The 23,268-nt window shown below is 36.9% G+C and overlaps 1 protein-coding gene across 1 annotated transcript in view; it reads left to right on the forward strand.

Moving 5' to 3' along the window:
- Arsb (arylsulfatase B) overlaps positions 1-23,268 on the forward strand; it is a 155,809-nt gene that overhangs the window by 87,484 nt on the left and 45,057 nt on the right. The window contains exon 6 of the mRNA XM_013015819.1: positions 4,124-4,194. Within this exon, the coding sequence (XP_012871273.1) occupies positions 4,124-4,194 (71 nt within the window). The remainder of the gene's footprint in view (positions 1-4,123; positions 4,195-23,268) is intronic.

Raw genomic sequence — 23,268 nt, forward strand, 5'->3', positions numbered from 1 at the left:
ACTGCTAACTTCTAATCCTGTTTTAAAAATAAAACTAATTTAGAAATTGCAAATTGGGGGTAAATTAAAATTGAATGATGAAATGTCATTAATGACAACAGTACACTTTTTGTCTAAAGAGAAGATGGAAAAAATGACTAACACTGTAGTAATGGAGATATTTGTGAGCATAACATATTCAAGACATTGAGGCCATGCATACATTTACTGAAGAAACAATTTAGCAAATTTACTGTCACTGATCCATCTCAGGCATTGAGATATAGTTTTGTTGAAAGGGAATTCAGCAGTAGAACTTGAGAATATAATAATTCCTAAACCCATTACTGTTTCCATCTTTTAAGTTAAGGCAATCTTATTTTTAAACCTATAAGAAAATTTCTAGATTCCATAAAGGAAAACCTTATATAAGTAATAGCTTATATATTAGCGATTGCATTAAATTTAAAAAGTTAATAAATGGGGGCTGGGAAGGTGGCTCAGTGGTAGAGTGCTTGCCTCAAATACATAAGGCCCTGGGTTCCATTCCTCAGCACACGTAAGCAGAAAAAGCTGGAAGTGTCACTGTGGCTCAATGGTAGAGCGCTAGCCTTGAGCTGAAGAGCTGAGGGACAGCGCCCAGGTCTAGAGTTCAGGCCCTACAACCAACAACAACAAAAAAGTTAATGAATGTATTCAAACACTGTATGTACATATATCTGTAGTTAAAACTTTTCTGTCTTTAACCTTTTATTTAACCTTTTAGAACTCTGTAAACCTCAAGGCCTGGGCACTGCCCCTGAGCTTTTCTGCTCAAGGCTAGTACTTTGAGCCACAGCACCACTTCTGGTGTTCTAGTGGTTAATTGGAGATAAAAGTTTCATGGGGACTTTTCTGGCTAGGCTGGCTTTGAACCATGGTCCTCAGATCTCAGCTTCCTGAGTAGTTAGGATTACAGGCAGGAGCCACCAGCACCTACCTCATTTTATACTTTGAAATGTTATGTTTATGGAAACTTAAAAATTTCCACAGATTATATGTGTATACTTATTTTTTTTAATTTTGCCAAGTACTACTGGCTCATGCCTATAATCCTTGCTACTCAGGAGGCCGAGATCTGAGGATCACAGTATGAAGACAGACCAGGCAGGAAAGTCTGTGAGGCCCTTATCTCCAATTAACCACCAGAAAACCGGAAGTGCTGTTGTGGCTCAAAATGGTAGAGTGCTAGCCATGAGTGGAAAAGCTCAGGAACAGTGCCCAGGCCCTGAGTTCAAGCCTCACAACTGACCATAAAACATACCTCAGGTTATTGTTATTAATTATTTTAAACAGGGTCTTGCTATGTTGCCTCGGCTAGCCTCAAACTTGTGATTCCCCTACCTCAGCTTTCCTAAGTACAAGAATGACTGAAAATTTTTCTTGATTTTTAAAACAATACTAATTGTTAAAAGCAGTGTAGAAAACGAAAGTCCTTATAGTCTTCTCTTCACCAATCCCACACCCCAGGTAGCAGTTTGATGAGTATTTTTCCATATTTCCATGATTACATTTTCCCTTCTGTGTTTGTATGCATCCTTAAAAATATTCACTTGTATATATATTTCTAAAAATCCATCCAAAGGAACTAGCCAATTAGAATTAATTAGTGAGCTTGCCTAGGGATTTTAATATTCTTTCATATTTAAGGTGGGGCAGCTCAAAATTTATGGTACTTTATTTGATGACCTTAAATATGTATTTGGCTTTCTTGATTTATTTAATAATCTGGAGTTCCTAAGTGTAGTTAGTCATTGTTTTAATCACTGTGTTTTCTTTGGTCCTGTCCCTAACCACATCTTTAACAAAACATCCCATAGTTACATTCATTTTTTATTTTTTACTTTATTTTTTCGGTCGTGGGGCCTGAACTCTGGGCCTGGGCACTGTCCCTCACCTTCAGCTCAAGGTGAGCACTCTACCACTTGAGCCACAGTGCCACTTATGGCTTTTTCTGCTTATGTGGTGCTGAGGAATCAAACCCAGGGCCTCATGCAAGGCAAACACTCTACCACTGAGCCACCTTCCCAGCCATAGTACATTTTAAAATGAGCAGAATCACATATACTATGACAGGTAGGGTTTTTTGGCTCCTATTTGAAGAATAATGACTCTACTTGTGAATGTTTTTCTCAATGAATAATTGATATGAAGCTTATTTACAATAATTTGGGCTCAAAAAGTCATCTCATCTTTATTAAGATTTTAAAAAATAATTTTGGAATACTTGTGGCTCCTCAGAACTGAAAAAAAGAGAAAGAAATGAATAATATTCATTATAAACTCTCTTACTAAAACAATTTTATTCAATTTTTAAAAGTTATAACAGTTATTTAAAAATGATCCTTTATATAAGTGTGCGTAATGTTCTGAAGGTATTTTAGGGAATCCTGCTTTTAAAGATGAATAGTTATTTAATTGTATATTATATACCCTGAAATTTTGGGGGGCTTTTCCTGTTTATTCTTGCCTTCTTTTGAATTCAGTGAATTTTGTTTTGATGTCTTATTTCTTTTTTACAGTTCATAAAAATTCTTGGTTTTTAATTGTTGTCCTTACTTACTAAATCTAAATTTCATTAATAGCTTTATCTTCCTCCTAAACAATATGGACTTACTTGCGTTTTCATTCTGATTTCTCCTCCTGATTTCCCTGCTATTTTGCTTGTTAATAATACTAGAAACGAGACGTTATCATCATTCTGTTTTATTTTCTTATATCTACCATTTTCTTTGCATATCCTCCTTACCTGAACTCAGAGCTTTTGGGATCAAATGATAATTTGGGACTGGCTAATAGCTGGATTATCATATATAGGTATTTCAGTGCCTCAGGAAGAAAAGGAGAAGAGAAAGGCCTTAGGAGGCTTTATCCTCCACTCTACTCCACCCTGCAATGTTTTATTAGTATTTTCTTCCTACTTTTCCTAGTTGGTATGCTTTATGAAGTACAATGAAATATGGTAGAATACTAAAGTTAAAGATCCTCATCTTAAAGGACTTTTACTTGTTCTGAGATTGTGTCCTTACTTCCTTTGACTGTTTAAAATTACCTTCTTAAGTTTTACAAAATAGTGGTAATGATAATTAAAGTTATTTTTGACTTGGCTTTTAAATTTGTTAACTAATTTTGTTTTAACATTCACTTGATAAATACAAGTTGCAAATCACAACCCAGAGATTTTGAAATTGTACGATCTTCAAATCCCAAATCACTGGTATAAACAGTTATAAGTTTGGGGTAGGCCATCCAGAACTTTATTGATTCTTCAGAATGTGCATAAAACCTGTGGTGTTAACAGGGCTTGGCCACCTTTAACACCTGGCTGAACAGTATTAGATTATCATATATCCTTCAGTACTCTCCTAACAATTTAAACTATGCTTAGTAATTTCCACTAGGCTGAATCTACTATATGCACAAAATGACCTCAGAACTTCATGCATTTTTTTTCATACATGTAGTATTTATACTCCCAGTTTTTAAAGAACACTCCTTTGAGAGTTATAAAACCAGTAACTTCACAGGAGGATCTTAGACTAGTGACCTCAAATTGTTTTTCAGCAGTAATATAGTTGTAACTATAGTTGTAATTATACTTTTTCAAAAGTCTTAAAGTCAACTATTTCATGTGTATTAGTGTTAAGTCTTTGATCCATTAGGATATGGAAGAGATTTAAAGTTTCCTACATAGGCTAGTCTTTCAGAGGTAAATTTTGTCTGTAATATTAGTGTTGCCATTTTGGAAGATGTTCTTTCTTTATTTCCTTTTATGTGGTCACTATGAAATCTCCACAGGATAACTTGAGTTCTCATTTCTCTTGGGTGATGCTTGAGAGAATCACGCATTTATTTACTTATTTTTATATCATCATATGTTCGACACCCATCTTTTCATGTATTGTGTCAGTCATTTTTCTAGGGTACCCAAGTGACGACTCCTTAAAGATGCCCCAACCACTGCTTTTGAAGACTTCTGAATTCATGACAAAAATTGCTATTTGGAATTTTTTTTTTATTTTCTACACGTACAAGAAAAGGATATTAAAAGAACTCATACTAATTGTAGAGAAGAAATTAACTGTCCTACACATTTCTTTTCTAGTGAAGGAAAGTCGTCCCCCAGAGTGGAGCTGCTGCACAACATTGACCCAGACTTCGTAGACTTTTCACCATGTGAGTGTCCAGTCCTTTGCTGCTAAGCTAAATCCCTTTAACTCAAAGAGAAGTTATACTACCCACTTTTCCTCTACTCTGCCTTTTCTATCCACCTGAGTTGTTGCAAAGGTGAACAGTTCTCCCTGACATACACTTCACTGATTACCTGGTAGGCTTGATACCTCAAATCACAACTCGATACCACAGAGGGCCAAATACTGTGAAAGAAGCAGTATGAATCAAGGAGGTAATATTATTCCTGACTTTGCCACTGATTAGCTGTATGACCCATAAGCCATTCCACTCTTTGTACCTCAGCTTGCCTCAGCTTTACAGCCGGGGAAGCCCCCTTCATGCTGATGTCATGTTGCAGTTGCGTGTTAGAATTCCAGAGCCTTAAATAAGTCACTCTTAAGTTCTAGGGTGACCAGGTTCATCTGCTGGATCTCCAAGGTGGCATTTCTCTAATCTTGGATATAAGTAGCTTCATTCTGCCAGCTACTAAGCTTAACCTATAATGAGCTTTACTAATACTGTCAAGGTAAGGGGACTTCTAGTGTTCTCATAATATGACAGGCTGTGCCATAAACACCACATTAGTGGCTTTGGTGCCCCCAGGATAGTCAGCTTAGACTGGAAAGCCTCAACACTAAACCTATGTGCAGATCTTCTGTGCTTAGCTTGAGTCTATCTCCAGAAAGCAGCATTCTCACATGTGTATGCTCTCTTCTTCCTTTCTAGACATGCTGCTATCCTTCATTTTAGTAGTCCTAGTCTATGCTACAGATGATCACAGATTTCTTGCTCATACATTCCTTCTCAGACAGTAACCTACAACATTTCTAAATGCGTCACTGGGCTTTTGTAGAGTAAAACCAGCTTAGAAAGCAGTTGTTACAGAGTATAACTTGAAGCCTCACATTTGAGTCAGTATTATCATGAAAACACTTCTGTGGTTTCTAAAGCCAGCACTTTCCTAACTGATAGAAGAAACTTAGGGAAGAAGAGCCTAGTGTTTTCATCCCCACCTGCCCAAAGCCACTTCATCAGTTTTTTTCATCTGTGAAAACTGAATTAAATGATCTCTACGATCCCTTCCAACTTAAGTATTCTATGGATGTTTATAGATCTCAGAGGAGCAAGGCTTTCCTGATAATACACAGTTGTGTTATCAAAGGGAAGGTCATAAATACATGTAAAATGTTAGAAGCATTGTAAGTACTAGAGCAATATGGATTATTATATGATTTAATTATTGCTACATTTTGCCTACTTCTCTGATCTTTGTTCTAGAACATCATTGCATCAGTCCATTTTTCTATCTCTTCTCTCCCTTACCAAGCCTCCTCCAATCATGAATCATGTAAATATTATTTAGGTGTATAAATATAAACTATATAAATGTGATCATATAAATCATGTAAAGATGATTGTCATTGGATGTTCCCAAGGGATGCCTTGCCTTCTACATGGCACTGATTCCCTCAGAAGCTGGCTTCTGGTATTTGAGAAGCTCTACCCCATACTCCTTTTTCAGAGTGTAGAGAATATCCACAACTCTTTCTACTCATGGAGGTTAGGATTTTTCTTTCCTGGTGACTTGAATACTAATAGTAAAAATGCTCAAAGACTGACTTAAAGGTGGGTATACACACATGTACAACAAAGGTTATGAGTCTCTCACAGTTCTGCACTCAACCATAAGAGAACCCATCAGGATGACTAGGGGGAGTTGGTGTTGATGATAATGTTAGGAGATTGGAATCTTGTATATCATTGGTGGGAATATAAAATGGTGTAGACACTATGAGAAAACAATGTAGTTCCTCAAAAAATAAAAATTAGAATTTTAATAGGATCTAGCAGTGTTACTTCTGTACATTTCGTGAAAACAATGAAAAATGGAACAAACAGATCTCTGCACACCCATGTTCATAGCAGCATTGTTCATAAGTGGACATAGAGTTACCGTTTTACAAAATGTAAAGAGTTCTGGAGATGGATAGTGGGGGTAGAAGTTTCTGATTTAAATGTGCTTGATGGCACTGGACTGTACAATTAAAGATAAAGTAGTACATTTTGTATTTTATCATACCAGGCTCCCCACCCCAGGGATAGATGATACTAAAAAAAGATCCTGTTTCCAACGAAGCATTTCTTTACTCGCTTTTCTTTATTTCTGGTAGAGCCCAAACATTTTAGTCTGGGCTTCTAAGAGTAACATGTTAATTTTAGCTGATAAGGCAATCTGTGCTGGTTTCAGATTCAACTCTTCAATCCACTCTGACTTTCACATGGAGGAAGCCTGATTTGTTGAGACTTGAGTGTGTTCAGACTCTTTTCTCTCCCAGTCAAGACTAGATAGTCTCCTACTTCAGTTCTCCAATCCTGCAGTCTGTAGGGATAAATATGTACATCTTTGTTCAAAGACTCGACATAAAACTCTGGAAAAATGTAAAAACATAATGTTTTGTGGGATATATCCAGTAGACTTAAAATATAGTAAGTGTACTTTTTTTTTTTTAACCTGGGGCCTGGGCACTGTCCCCGAACTCTCCCTGGGAGTGGAAACAGCTCCACTCCCAGCTTTCTGGTGGCTAATGGGAGATAAAAATATAAATTTTCCTGCGTGGGCTGGCTTTGATTCTCAGATTTCAGCCTCCAGAGTAGCTAAGATTATGGGCATGAGCCACTGGCCCCTGGCTTACTTCTAAAACATCATACTGAAGATTGAACCCAGGGTCTCTAGCTTGCTGGGCAAGTGCTCTAGCACTTGAGCCATACCCCTAGCTTATCTTACCAGAGTCTTTAAGGCTTTAGGATAATGAGTATAAAAGGCAGAAACTTTGAAAAAAAATCTGGGAATTAAGCTGGCAAAACTGACTAAATGGTCTGCCTTTAAATTTCCATAATGCAAGATGTTAGTAATCAAGCATTTATAGACTGAAGACTGTTGTTGCTTTGGCCTCTGTCTCTGAAGAGCTTTTTGAATCAGAGAAAAACATAAATGTAACATAGGTCCCATGGTTTTCCTTATTTACATAACTAGTATATGTCTGAGACAAGCAGAAAAGGTCAGATAAGTTGATATTAGGTGAAATGAATCTGAAGATAAGTGGTTTTTCTTTCTTGCTATTGTTTCTAATACATTTATAAGGTGCTTTGTATGTCCCTCCCCCATGGTATAACCCCTGTTTTCACCGTATTTGATGTTGGTATAATTTGGGGAGGGGAAGGGAAAAACAAATTGTTTAAATAGGGATACAGGTAGACCCATTGCAACAATGAAATGTACAAGATGCTATATTGGAAAATGAACTTTACAACTTTGACGGCGGGGTGGTCCTGGAGATGTGAGAGCAGGGATGGTAGGGGAAAAACAAAGGAAGAGGTAACAATGCCTGATAAGAAATGTACTCATTGCCTTGCTCATGTAATTGTAACCCCTCTGTACCATATTTTCACAATAAAAAACTTATTAATAAAAAAAGAGAATACAGTTAAATAAAGTGACAACAAATGGTAAGTGATAAATGGAATGAGAACTAAACATGAGAACTAAAGAGAAAGAAATGAGAACCATTTGGGAATGACTAGGAAAAGTTCTCAAAAAAATAAAATAAAATAAATAAAATTTTGTCTGTTGTTTCAACACTTTGGTTTGATCTCACTCTGTATGAAGAGAAGTAGTATTTTATGTAATTAGTTAATGGCTTACAACTAAATACGGTTTTTCAATTCTGAAAGTCCAAAGACTGACTTGGCCTCAGTGAATTAAAATCCCTGGTGTCAACAAGGCTATATTCTCAGGAGAGTCCCCTTTCAGGCCTCTTCACTTTTGTAGGCCACTTGCATTGCTTTCTCCATCTTCAAGGCCAACAATGGAGCACTGAATCCTTCTGAAAGCACCTCCTCTATCTGCTTCTGTCAGCATTTCTTCTCCTCTGACCTCTTCTCCCTTCCTCTTAAGCTTCTCAGGACTCAAGGCCATGAGGCCCAGGTAGATAGCCCAGCCTTTTCTCCCTACTGAAATCAGTTGATTAGCAGTCTTCATCCCATCTTCAGCTTGAATTCCCCTTTGTCCTGTAACCTAGCACTGTCACAGGTGCTGGGGAATAGGACCCAGAAACCTTTGGGGCCATTATTCCATCTACAACAAATACCTTGTCTCTTAAGCCAGCTTTATTTAAAACTAAAGAATGGCCTATAACCTAGAGGAACAAGAATATATGTAAAGTTTAAAGCAAAGCAAATAATAGACGAAGGCAACAGTGATAGTACAAGTGTTATGCACTGTACTTGATTAATTACCAGGTTCTTTCCATTGGGTCTGATAGAGTTGCTCTAGAGCAGAGGTGTGACTCCCACAGGCTGACTGTTGAGGGGAAGGGGACTTGCTCTGTACCTGGGAGACTCTCTGAAGGGGGGAAAAGCCAGCACAGGAGTAGAAGACTTAAGTGTGTGTGTGTGTGTGTGTGTGTGTGTGTGTGTGTGTGTAAAAGTCTGTTCAGGGGCAAGGTAAGTACAGATTGTGCCAGATTCACTCAGGAGACAGGGCATGATTCTGTATGCACTGAGGAACTCTATAATACTTTCATACAAGTAATATGTAGAGAGAGGGAAGAAATTTTGTAATATACAGAAATGTGTGATGAAAGTAAAATCACATTAATCCACTATCCTGCCAACCCCACAAAACGACTGTAAATGTTTCAGTGTGCTTTTTCCATTTCTCTCCTTTTTACTGCTTTCACTTATTAATACACGAAAATAAAATACATCAATCAGGTCATATATTTTAAATTAATTTTAGCATAAGTGCATGTGGATATTCATCTTAAAAATCCATACACAGCAACTTTATTAATGCATAGTATTTTTTATTTATTTATTTTATTTATTTTTATTTTATTTATTAATGCATAATATTTTTTCTTTTCCAATTTTTTTTCTTTTTGCCAGTCCTGGAGCTTGAACTCAGGGCTCAGGCACTGCCCCTGAGCCTCTTTGTGCTCAAGGCTAGTGCTCTACTTACCATTTGAGCCACAGCTCCACTTCCAGTTTTCTGAGTAGTTTATTGGATACTAGACTTTCCTACCCAGGTTGGCTTTGAACTGTGATCCTCAGATCTTAGCCTTCTGATTAGCTAGGATTACAGGAATGAGCCACCAGTGCCTGGCCATAGGATAATATTCTATATCATAATCTTATTATTCTAGCATAATGAAATACTTTAACTTAATTTAATATAATTTTGCATCTTTAGGGTATTTTCTCCCCACTACTGTGATTTAACACAGGGCTTCACACTTGCTAGTCAGTTGCTCTGTCACTTAAGCTATACCCATAACCCTCTTTTGATTATAATTTTATTGTTAATATAGTATCACAAAACTTGGCTTCAAACTTGTGATCCTCCTGCTGGTATTACAAATGTATACCATACCTTGCAAAATGTCTAAAAGTGCAATTCCACAATCAAAGGGTATAAAATGTTTTAGAACATGGTTAATAGGGCCTGATAGCTTTGGTGAACTGTCATGCTCATCGATAGCTCCTCTGTCACTCTATATTAATTCTTATTTCTTGGAATGTTGGCTATAGGGTATATTTGCACTTTCTAAGGCTTTTGTTTTTAGTTTTATAGATAAAATAATGCATACTCCTAATCTCTCTCTCTCTCTCCCTCCCATTTTTTTTGACAGTATTGGGGCTTGCACTCAGGGGCTGGACACTGTCCCTGAATCCCTTGGGCTCAAGACTAGAAATTTACCACTTTTGGCTTTTTCTAAGTTTTTTGGAAATAATAGTCTCATGGTCTTTTCTGCCCAGGCTGGCTTCAAACCATGATCCTCAGATCTTAGCCTTCTAAGTAGTTAGGATTACACATGTGAGCTACCAGTGCCTGGCTAACTTATCTTTTACTGTATAATTTCCTTTCCATGTGTAATTGGTTACTTTGGAGCCAATTACTCATTCTTGTTTCTTCTTCATGATAAAAATATTTTTCTCATCTATTTGTAAGAGTTTTCTATAAATTATTTCGTCTTTGTGATCATGGAACAAATATTCTGTTGTTTGATTTTTAATATTAAGACTTTAAATGCAAATTTAATTTTTTATTTTATAGATATTTATTTTTAATTATTCATCCTAAACTCAAATACCTATGTTTTCTTCCAGTCTGAAAAAGATTTAATGTTTATATCTAGATTTGTTTGTTTGTTTGCCATTCCTGGGGCTTATGCTGAGGACTCAGACACTGCCCCTGAGCTTATTTTGGTCAAGGCTAGCACTTCACTAAAGGCTAGCACTCCATTACTTAAACCACAACGCCACTTCTGGCTGTTTCTGTTTATGTGGCACTGAGGTATCAAACCCAGTACATGCTAGATAAGCACTCTCCCACTAAGCCACAGTCCCAGCCAGTATACCTAGATTTTTTTAATGTCATAGGTATAACACATGTTCAGATCTGAGGATCATGGTTCAAAGCCAGCCTTTCAGGAAAGTCCATGAGACTCTTATCTCTAGTTAAGCACCAGAAAACTGGAAGTGGCACTCTGATTCAAAGTGATAGAGCACTAGCCTTGAGTGAAAAAACTCAGGGACAGCAACCAGGCCCTGAGTTGAAGCTCCACAACCGACAAAATACAAAACAGACAAAAAAAAATACCAAAAGTAAGACTGGAGATTTGTAACAATATCAAGATCTTCTCCATGAGCAAAATATGCCTCCATTAATTTGTAATGACTATTTCTGATCAAGTGATGATAGGATTGTTTAATTTTTTCTGTTTTTTCTAGAGCCCAAAATGCTGTGAATTTATGTTTTTATCCAGATTTTCAAATCTATTGGCATCCATTTAGTTCAAAATAAACTTTTAGAAGATGAAGTCATAGGAAATTGCTGATGTCTGATTTTTCAGAATCTACAAATACAGCAGTTTCATATGGTTCTCACAAATACTATAAAATCTCTTTTTATATCATATGTTAGTGTTTTATATTTTTCTATGAGTATTATTTTGAGATTTGTCTATTTTATGTTTTTTCCCAAAAAGTCATATTTATGCTTTGCTAATCCTATTGTTTGTGTTTATTTCGTTGACTTTTGCTCTTTACTTACTTTTGAACTTTTTGTTAGAGTTGTTTTTGTGAAACTGGGATTTGAACTTGGGGCTGTGCTACTCTACCACTTCAGCTATGCCTTCATTTCTCTTAATAAATTCTCAAGTTCACAGTGCAGGGATGTTGACTCTGTCTACAGTATTGTACAGCTGATCCCTAGAGCTTACTTATCTTGCACAAGTGAAAATCAATCCTCCTTGAGTGAATCCTCCTATTTCCCTTCCCCTATGAACCCTGGCAACTACCATTCTTTGGAGAAATGTCAAGGCCTTTGTCGGTCTTTTAATGGGGTTACTTGTAGTTTTGCTGTTGTATTATAGGGCTTTCTTAACTCCTCAAATGTAGTTGGTTTTTTTTAAAAAAACTATTCATCACTTTGTGTGTGGCTTGCAAATATTTTTTTCCCTATTCTGTCAGTTGCCTTTATTTCCCTTTTTGAACATTAGTTATCATTTACACATATATACACACACACTTTATTTTCACTTTTCTTACCATGGATAAAACAAGGCAGAGTAACTAAGAATGTAGTACTTTGTACAATATGGCTTTTCTGTGGAGAATATAAGCTTTGTGAGAACTCCTAGAGGCTTCTGTTATTTCACTCTTGGGACACAAATGAAGATGCTTCTCAGCTAGAGGCAGGGTTGGCTCAGAACCTCTGGCTTGAGTATTCAGACAGAGAGATACAATTAGGTCCCAATGGCCAGAGTAATGACCCATTTGTTAGTCACTCACAGGCGTAAGTTAGTCACATCTGAGTAGGAGTTCATGGCCCCACCCTGTGGCTCTGAGAACTTTTCCCTCAGAGCAGTAAACCCTTAAGTAAGAAGGATAGAATAAGCAAGGTTACCATGAGGATGCTATTACAGTTGTTCATGGAAATAAAAACCCTTGGTGAGTGAATTATGTGTTCTAGAACGAAGAGAAATCTAACTTTATACTGAGTTTTATAGAGGCTGGGAGTTTAAGCACTTCCTTATAACTAGAAACTCGATGAGGTATAAAGTATCTCAGAAATCATGGTCTGAGTCATCAGAGACAGACTTGTTTTGCAGTTGGTGCTGATAGTCCATGGTGCTTTCCAAGCCCTGCCCTGGTTGAAGCAAGGCATGCTGTCTCCCAAGGAGCCAATAAAACACTGGTTTAGGTGCTGCAGAGGAATTGTAAATGTGTTAATCCAGTTCCTTCAGTTATTCAACAGGAAGGATGTCTTACATGTGTCTAATTTAATCAGCGATGGCAAGATTTGCAAAGTTCTCCTTTGCAAAGGGAAATAGCAGAACTAAGAAAAAGCAAAGGGTATGTCCCAAATCACCAAGCAAGTGAAAATGCTGTCTAGCTCAAGATAGTTTTATTTGGAAACCATGATCTTGATACCCAGAACCTACTCCCAAAGCACGACATTGGGACAAGTAGTAGAATCCTGCCTACATGTCATTCTGAGCTGCCCAGCCCCACTGCATGCATTGTCACATAGCAGCCACAGGGATGAGGCAGACCGAAGGACAAGAAGCCCATCCTGTGGGCTGAACATGCCCACTTCCAAGGTGCAAGAAGCCAACCATTATATCTTCCCAGCTCATCCATTGACTCCTGCAGCCTCTCTACAACCCCTCTCCCTCCTGTGTATACCTCCAGTGCACTCTTCACCTGTTGAGACTCTTCACTGGTTCATGAGAAGCACAAGCCAGGGGACAATGGGTGGAACTTGGTAAACACTGACACTCTTCTCAGGCTTGTAAGAAGAGCAGAAGGCAGAGATGGCAGAACCAAAGTTTCAGAGTACAAGATCTCTGAGAGCAATAACCCCAAGACAAACTATCAGGTGGTGTGGGTGATATCCCCTGGAAGGACAGGCAAAGAGAAGGAGCATACAAGGTTCTCCCAGGCCTGCTTGTCTCCTGTGTCTGCATCAGGTCTCCCCAGTTCCTGGCAGGGTCACTTTCAAGCCTGTCCCCAAAACATAGACTCTACCATGGAGCTTGCCCTGGCGAGGGTCTCTTTAATTTCCTCATGGTTACTTTTCAAACAACCAATAATGTCTCTCTTTCCTTCTTTAAAAATACAATCTCAACCTATAAAATGATTGATTTGCATACTTTGTTAGCCATATCACATATATTTTACAATTTTATTGTCATACATTTATTATGATTGTATTTTTTTAGTTTTCTTAGAACTGTGAGTTGTTTAAAAATGTGTTTTAAAACCTGTAAATATATAGTGTTTCTTCTTTGTTTTAAAATTGTGTCTTAAAACTATATTATTATCTGAGAACATAAATTTCCTTTGACATTACCTTGTTTGGTCTTTGTCGATCTTTACTATAGTAGAGTAGTCCTTTATTCCCTTTTGTTTTGTTTTTGTCTGAAGTTTTGTTTCAGGCACCCCAGCTCCTTTTTCTCTTCAGATTAGTATTCTCATATTAAGCCTAATACCTTTGTATATATAGTCTTTTTACATTTTACATTTTCATCATTTTAAGTATGTTTCTTTTTTTTTTTTTTTTTGGGTCCGGTCATGGGGCCTGAACTCTGGGCCTGGGCACTGTCCCTCAGCTCTTCAGCTCAAAGCTAGCGCTCTACCACTTGAGCCACACCGCCACTTCCGGCTTTTTTTCTTTTTGCTTATGTGGTGCTGAGGAATCGAACCCAGGGCCTTGAGCATGCAAGGCAAGTGCTCTACCACTGAGCCACCTTCCCAGCCCCTTAAGTATGTTTCTTAGGCAGAGCTTATCCCCACTTTTTTTCATCCATTGCCTTATTTATTTAAAAAATCAAGAAAACAATAAACTATATAACTTGAGGGTAAAGGGGGTTGGGAAGGGAAAACCTAGGAGAAAATGGGGGAGGGGTAACACTGTTCAAAAAGAAATGTACTCATTACCTGACTTATGTAACTGGAATCCCTCTACATTAAAATCTAAATTTAAGAAAGAGGTGAGAAAGATTTAAAAGTGAGATTGGATAAACGGCAGAAGTACTTGATTGTAATAGCTAATGCTGGTTTGTAAAGGGAGACATACAAAAGCTTTAGTTTCTTAATTGATGGGAAGTTTAAAAAACTTTTAAGTTTACTTGATTCTGAGTCATAAATTTGTAGTAACTTGATCAGAAAGTCATGACCATTTGGACTACATATTTTTATTTCTGGTTCTTTTTTTTTCTATCATTTTGTAAAAACTTCTTCCAAAAACAACTTAGTGCTTATCTGACTTGGCTCTTTACATAAAAGAAAAGATACATAATAAAAAAGGAAAATCAAATCAAGTTCCACCTTCCTGTATATTCTTTTGAACTGAAATATAGGAATTATTTATAATATAAAAATATTTCATTTTTAAAAGTTGAGGATTGCATCTGGGTTGTTTCTTGGACTTTTTAGCTTATAGTACTTGATAACTGATTGTTAACAATTAATGATTTAAAATGTTAGAGATTACAAAAGAATCTAAACTTTACCTTTTATATAACTTTAGATTTATGAGGTTATTTTTTAAGCTTTTCACACATTTTAAAGTGTAGCAGTTACCCTGCATTGAGATCAAATAAATAGATTATTTGCCACTGAAAATTCATTCTTCATTTATTTACTTTTTACTCTTCAAATATTTGTACAAGGGAGGTATCATTTAATAAAGCAGTATATAAATACAATACCTCTTAATCTGTGTTACCTCCTTCAACAATCTCATTCCCTTTCAACCCAACCTTTCCCTTACATTTCTCAAATTTGTGATATATACAATGAATTCTTGACTGCATTCTTCCCCACATCCCCCTTCATTGTGTATGCCCTTCCCCTTGTAAGAACCAATTTCTTGGTGCTTTTTTGTTGAGCTTCAACATTATGTTTTAAATGAAAATATTGACAGTGAGTGCCAATTTAGAAAAGAAAGAAAAGACATGCATTTAAGTTCACTAGAATTTTGGAAGAGTTTATAAGTAAGTAAATCTAAGAACTATGTTTTATTCCATACATTTACATTGTCTCCTTTTTAAAAAATGTTTTCCATGTTGTTGATAGTTGGACTACTTCAAGAATGACCTGTTTTTCATTATGTAGTATCTTCTTTCCTTTAGATAACTTGGTGGCATTGCATCAAGTTTTGGTGAGTAAGCTGAATTAAAAACCAATTGTTTTAAGTTTAATTTCATTTCCCCTAATGGCTAAATCAAATGTATTTCGGGCTTAGACCTACTTTTGAACACTTCTGAGAATTTATATTACCTATAGGCTGCTCTATTTCTAGAAACAAAAATATGTGACAGAAAAGTTCAGTGTTACTAATTGTATCTGTCAATTATCAATACAGTGTTCCAGCCATTCAAACCAGCCATCCTTTTCCCTATCTATCTTAACCTATCCATAAACCAAGATGATAATAATCTTTGTTATGTTTTCTCACTTCAAAAAATCACAAATAATTTTCTGAACTGTAGTCCTTTTTAGCATTTAAAGATAGAATTTTGAACAAATTTGTTGATCAATAAAGTAATGATGAAATGATTATACTACAAACTAGGATGTTATTAGGAAAGAAAAGATGATACTGAACAGCACTAACATACTTTCCTGCATCTCTTATGAACTTACCTAGGCCCATTAAGTGCCAAGATTTGCATTCCAGACATCTGGTCTATTACCTTTCTCTTTCACTAGTACCTCTCAAACTTGAACTTGTATATAAACCACCTACTGCAGTTGGCTGGGTATGGCCTGAATTATTTCCAGCAAGCTGCCAACTAATGGTGATGATGTGTTGCTGATTGCCTGATCATAATTTGAGTAGCAAGACCCTAAACTAGAGTATTTCTGCCTAATTTGAAATTCAGTATTTAAGATTCTAAATAAATATTTTACTTAAGACTAAATATTTTTGTGAAATATACAGTTAAAGACAGAGATAAAGGACTTTAAATGTCAGAGCTAGATATATCACTGAGTGGTAGAGACTTGCCTAACATGCTCAAGGTACTGGGTTCAGTCCTCAACACCAAAAAATAAAAGCCTTTACCTGCAGAACTATTCCCCCAAGCTCCTAGTTAGGTTAGTTGTATAGCAATTTACATTATCTTTCTGATCATGCAAATGCCAAAATGTTTATCTGGTAATATAATGTTTGATGAAAACATTCAAAATATATTGAAGCCATTTTAAAGGCAAGAAGATTTTAAAGCTTATAGCAGGAAGAGGTTGATTTCGTCTCTTTTTTCCTTGGTGTTCAATGACATCAACATTCAGAAAGAAAACTCAGGCTTCCAATAACTTGCAGTGAGCTGAGCATCTACTGCCTTAGAAGTGTTTATAATTCAAAAAAGAGGTAAAAGACTTCTCTGAGATCTTGTTTGGTTCTAACTCCTTTCCAGTATTTCCTCTAATCTTTCAGAAGTATTGGGAATAGATATAGATAAACTTCCACAATCGCCTCATAAAATATATATATAAGAGAAACTAGGTGAGTAATTGTTACTTCTGGATTACAGAAGAAAAAACTCCCTTTGCTCATGCCTCTGCAAACGGCTAAGGTGTTGCTATAGCCCTAGCTTTGACATCATTTGTTTGGGTGGTCAAAGTAGGTAGTAGCTGGGACACCTGTTTTTCAGTCACTCTCTCCAGAGGACACAGAGCACCCTCACCCAATGCATCATGAAATAAACTTATACTGTATCCTGGGTTTATCTAGCTTGCCTTCTCAACTCTTAAGAATAAACACATCGATAACTTCAGAGATTATGAGGAAATATATTTACCCATTATTGGAAGGAAATGGTAGAATTTAATGTTCATATAGTTTCCTGTAGAATCTAGAGTTTAGAAAAAACTCTGTAAGATTTAAGAGAAAAAAGACTATATAATTTTATTTGTAGTATCGTATCAGTTTTATAAAAAATAATAATAGAAGGAATATACAGAAATAGTCTGTTCCTTTGGGAGAGTTAGCTTATAAGTAACTTGTTATCCTTTTCATTTTACTCATGGTACATATTACTTTCACAATTAAAAGCTTTTACAAGAAAAAGGAAAAAGAGCCAAAGCAATCCTACGAGTGGGTTGACAGTGTTCAGAGTCCATACCTGCTTCCTACCCAAAGTGTAGAAGTTGAGCTGTACTTAATTGTCTGATGTTTTTATGTAATATAACTATACTGTTTCAGTAACAGTAATAAATTAGAGTGCCTTGGATAAGACCAAACTCATCAGTTTTTCCGAAATCTGTATTTGATTAGTTCTGTAAAGGTCTAGGTCAGAATTATTCCTTAAACCTTTATTCTAACAAAGAAGCCCAAGGTTTCTTGGTTTGTAAGAAAATTCATTATTATGGCAAAACAGCAAGAGGCCACAAAAATGCCTCCTTCTACAATAAAATCTCATGTAAGAAAAATCTCTTTTTCTCAACAATTTATTACACAGAAGAATCAAGAGAACTCCCTGACATTTCAGATCCTTTTGCTTCAGGGGAAATAAATGTTCCATAGATCATGGAGAAAAAAATGACAAAGAAACTAATGAAAAACAAATACACTCCTGCAGCCTACCAGGCTGTGCCAGCCCAAACACAGTCAAAATCAGCGTTTCCTCTCAGGTCCTTCCAACTCGGAAGAGTGACAGTTTCCATAATGGCATCCACACTGTAGTTACAGAAAGCTGAACACACTCCAAAGAATCACAAATTAAAGAAACATGCAGTGGGAAAAAAACAGAAAGAGAAATCCTACCATATCATGAGTATTTCCCTGTAGTGAGAAAGTCATGGCAGGCAAAATGTCATTGAAATCTTGAGCCAATAAGTGGAAGCATTTGAGAAGTTATTCACACCCCTTTTCACAGTGCTTTATTGTAAGTTGACTGAATTTAGCAGTGGTCTGTTTTCCCACATCCTAAACATTCCTTTAATTCTGGTCCACTCATACCAGTAAACGCTGTCAAGAAATCGTTTATATGTTCTTTCTTTGTGTCTTCAGTTCCATTGATTAACAAGCTAATTTTAATATCAACTACATTTCCATTTTCATTAATACTTAGATACATCACTACTGATAAAGCCCAAATTCACTGATTCCTTGCTTACAGAGTTGGCCAATGTTAACATTTTTGACCTTCTGGAACACTGTATATGTGCTTACTTAAACAATATCACGGAGTTACATGCATATATGGAATACTTTTTTCACATAAATGATTTCATATAAATGTAGGGTTTTTTGGTTGTTGTTTCTTGCTTTTTTTCTCTCTCAATAGTCTATCTTGAAGGTCTTTCTATGTCTATAAGTGTAAATCAGTAGCTGTCAGTCAGGGTTGTTTTACTGCTCACTCACCCACCTCTCCAAGGAGAAATTTAGAGATGCCTGAAGACTTTGGGTAGTTAACCCAAAAAATTCTCAAAATCATTTGGTACATGACAGGACAGACATTTGTGCTTTTTGTTAGTTTCTGGTGGCTGTCTGCTTGTATTAATAATTTTGTATGGCCCCCAGATGGTGTTATAAACATCCAAATGACCCATGGCAAAAAAAATAAATAAAAAGAATTACCATCCATGATGGATAAAGCCATAGCTGCCATCAAACATCCTATAAAGCAAGACAAAGAATTATCTACCCAAATGTTGAAGGTCATGATCCCTGTAAGGTTGAAAAACCCTGATATAGCTCTACTTTATTTTTCAGCTGCTGCATTACAGTTTATAATTGATTTAGCTAGTCATGTACATTTATTTGAATATTTAAAACATGACTGTGTTTCTTCCATTTACTTTGTACTCGGCTGCAATCAGCTGAACACTCCATCTTAGTCTGTTCTTGATTCTATAACAAAAGACCACAGACTGGATAATTTCTAAATAATAAAACTTATCTCTCCCATTTGAGAGTCTAAGAAATCCAAGATCAAGGTGTTAGTGGATTTAGTTTCTATGAAAAGATCTCTGTGCTTCCAAGGTGGTGCTTTGATTCTGTATCATTGAGTGGGGAGGAATGTCGTACTCTCATATAGCAGAAAAGACAGATGGTAAGAGTAGCAAAGTGTCATTGAAATCTGGATGAATATCTCCTTTGGGCTTTTAGATAAGGACTCTAGTAATATCCATGGTGGAAGAGCTCCTAGTGCCTAATCAATCCCCCTTCTGACTCCATCTCTGAATGCCTTGGGGTTTAAGTTTCATCATATGCATTTCAGAGGGCAAACCACAGCAACCTCTACAGTATACCAGAGGATTGCCTAATCCCTTGGCTCCTTCTCATGGAGAATGTCGTTGGCTTTTCCCATATGCCTGTCCCCCTGGCTCTGCTCCCAACTTTCTACTTCTCATGTTCCCTGTAGTGTTAGGCTGGCCAGCAGCACCCATTCCTATGCTCTTGTGTTTTCTGGGTGCTGTGTTGAGCACTGGGAATATGGAGATGAACAGTGCAATGTCCCTTCCCTACAGACTCTCTGGCCTAGAATGAGTGTTTGTGCAAAGTTGTTTTTAATGTACTTATAATATACTATGTGATTTTTTTTTGTTTCTAGTGACTGACTAGATGATTAGCTATAGTATGAAAGATTTTGATAAAAATAGTTAGCTATAGTTTAAAAGATTTTACAGGCCAACAGAAAATGCTTTTCTTTCATGGTTCAGAATTTACTACACAGTGTATCTTTTTTACTCTTTCTTCTACATACATATATTTCAAAAAATAAATCAAGAAAAAGGCTTTTCTCACTTTGACCCACTACTGCTCTTTGTTCCTACAGGGAATGCATTTGGCCTCTGCAAGACTCAGAAGGGTCACATTAAGAAAACCAGCCTTGCTTGCTGATGGCTAAGGGGTGGGGGGAAAAAAGATTGCCCCAAAGTTATCTTCCCCTGTCTCTCTTTTTAGCCTCTTTTGGGATTATGGGACCTTCACCCTCTGCAGCCCATTGCTCCTGGGAGGAGATTCCAAAAGTACACTGAGCTGCAGCTGCCACCTGGTCCTCATCCCTCTGGTTCAAAGGACCTTAAGCACCTGAAACCTGATGGCAAAGTGAATCTCCTCCATAAATCCAACTCAGTGCTGAAACTTTCCGTGTGTACTGGATGCTCACTGTGCATACCCTGGCTTGAAAGATACAAAGATAAATGCAACATAACTCCACCCCCAAGGAGCTGAAGGGGACAAGATGGGAAAATTTATATAGATATTTATATAAACAGCCACTTTCTAAAACTGAGTAAAGTTAGCTCTAAAAAGAGGATTGAAAAAAGTGGCTTAAGGAGAAAGGAAGGCTTAGGTGTGGTATAGGGATCATGCAATACTTGAAAATCATTTCTCTCTCCATTTAAGTACAAGAATAGAGGGATTTCTGAAAAAAGGCTATAATATCAAAGAGCTGGGTTCTAGAGCATTATTCTGCTAAGCACCAGTTTAGGTGGAGCCCCAAGTCTTAGAAATGGGAGCTTTTTTTAATACATATTTTTTATTGTAAAGATACTGTACAGAGGGTTACAGTTACAAGAGTAATGAGTACATTTCCTATTGTACTCCTATTATTGCCCCCTCCTCCCCACCATCCCTTCCCTCCCTACCTTCCCAAATCCCCCCCCACTTCCCTACCCCCCCCCGCCCCGCCCCCCGCTGCCATCCTGAAGTTGTAAAGTTCGTTTTCAACATCACATTGTACATCTCATTGTTACAATGGGTCACCTTGTATCCTTGTTTCGGCATTTTGTTATTTCCCTTCCCCTCCCCAAATTACAAAAATGTATAGGCAAGATGCAGAGCACCAAATACAGTGAAAACAGGTTTACCACGAGGCAAGAACATATACAAGAAACCAAAAAAAATCACATAGTATAAGTACATTAGAAACAACAGCAACAAAGACAAAACCTCTGGTTTCCCTATCTTGGGGTTCATTTCACTTAGCATCAGGTTATATGGTCATATGTACATAGCTTTTGACCTTTTCTGCTTGTCCTAGACATACACTAGTTATTGCAAATAAAGGAAACCATGGGACCTATGTTTCTTTGAACCTGGCTTACTTCACTTAATATAATTTTTTCTAAATCTTTCAATTTCTTAACAAATGGGGTGGTATCATTCTTTCTGATGGAGGCATAGAATTCATATATATATATATATATATATATATATATATATATAATTTTCTTGATCCATCTACTGAGGGGCATCTGGGTTGGTTCCATACCTTAGCTATAGTGAATAATGCTGTGATAAACATAGTTGTGCTGGTTGCTTTACTATGGCCTTGTTTATGTGTGTTTGGGTAAATGCCCAAAAGTAGGATTTCTGGGTCATAGGGGAGCTCTATGTAGAGTCTTCTGAGAAACCTCCATACTGCTTTCCAGAGTGAATTAACAAGTTTACATTCCCACCAACACTGCAGTAGGGTTCCCTTTTGGCCACATCCCCTCTAGCATCTGTTGTTATTAGATTTCTTGATTATAGCCATTCTAACTGGGGTGAGGTGGAATCTCAATGTTGTTTTGATTTGCATTTTTTTATGGCCAGACAAGTTGAGCATTTCTTCATGTGTTTATTGGCCGTTCTTATTTCCTCTTCAGAGAAATCTCTCTTTAAGTCTTTAGCCCACTTATTAATCAGGCGGTTGTTTCTTTGAAGATTTGTTGTTGGGAGATTTAATTTTTTGAGTTCTAAGTATATTTTAGACATGAGGCCCTTGTCTGTTGTATAGCTAGTGAAGATCTTCTCCCAGTCCGTGGGCTTTCTATTGCTCTTATTAGCTATGTCCTTTGCTATACAGAAGCTCTGCAGTTTCATGCAATCTCATTTGTCCAGCCTGTCTTTGATTTGTTGTGTTTCTGGGTCTTTATTAAGAAAATTTCTGCCTGTGCCAAGGAGTCTTAGGGTTTCTCCTATTCCTTCCTGTAATGTTTTCAGAGTGTCTGCTTTGACTTTGAGGTCTTTGATCCATTTGGAGTTGATTCGGGTACAGGGCAATATATAAGAATCTAGCTTTAGTTTTCTACAGGTGTTTAACCAATTTTGCCAGCCCCATTTACTGAAGAGGCTGTCTTTCTTCCATTCTATTTTTTTTAGCTCCCTATAGGTCTGTGGGTTCATTTCTGGGTCTTCCATTCTATTCCACTGGTCCTAAGTTCTGTTCTTGTGCCAGTACCAAGCTGTTTTGATTATTATGGCTTTGTAGTAGGGTTTGAAATTTGGTATTGATATTCCTCCACCACTGTTCTTTCTGCTAAGGATTGTTTTTGCTATCTGGGATCTTTTATTGTTCCATATGAATTTTTGGATTGCTTCTTCTATTTCATTGAAGAATGAGGTTGGGATATTGATGGGTATCACAATGAATTTGTAGATAGTCTTTGGCAATATTGCCATTTTCATGATGTTAATCTTCCCAATCCAGGAGCATGGGATTTTTCCCACTTCTTTACTTCTGCTTTAATTTCCTTTTTCAGGTTTCTAAAGTTTTCATCTTAGAGGTTCTTAACTTCTTTGGTTAATTCCTAGGTATTTTATGTTTTGTGGGGCTATTACAAAAGGAGTTGCTTTCCTGATTTTGGCCGCACCCTTCTCATTATTGGCATAGAAAAAAGCCATTGCTTTTTGAAGAAATGGGAGCTTTTAATCTTTGACATCTATCTCAGACATAGGATGTTTATTTCAGATTTCACAAAAGGTGTCCAACATTATAGTTCTCACTGTCACTGCTTTGCAAATGCTTAAGGCCAAGCAGCTCTGGTTTTATAACAAGGATCTTAGTTTGGCTTGTTTCAGTTCAAGTCCATAATTAGATTCTTAAAAGCACACATACACATTGATCACTCCAGGTCTGACTGGGAAGTTCTGCAGAATCTCTGATACATTTGTTGATATTACTGTGTGTATGTGTGTGAGCGTGTTGAGAGGAGAGGGAGATAGGAGCTTGCTAGATATCCTAGTCTGACCTCAAACTCACAATTCTCCTGCCTTAGCTCTCTGAATGCTGG

This window comes from Dipodomys ordii, unplaced genomic scaffold, assembly GCF_000151885.1.
Source record: "Dipodomys ordii isolate 6190 unplaced genomic scaffold, Dord_2.0 Scaffold28, whole genome shotgun sequence".
NCBI classification, from domain to species: domain Eukaryota; kingdom Metazoa; phylum Chordata; class Mammalia; order Rodentia; family Heteromyidae; genus Dipodomys; species Dipodomys ordii.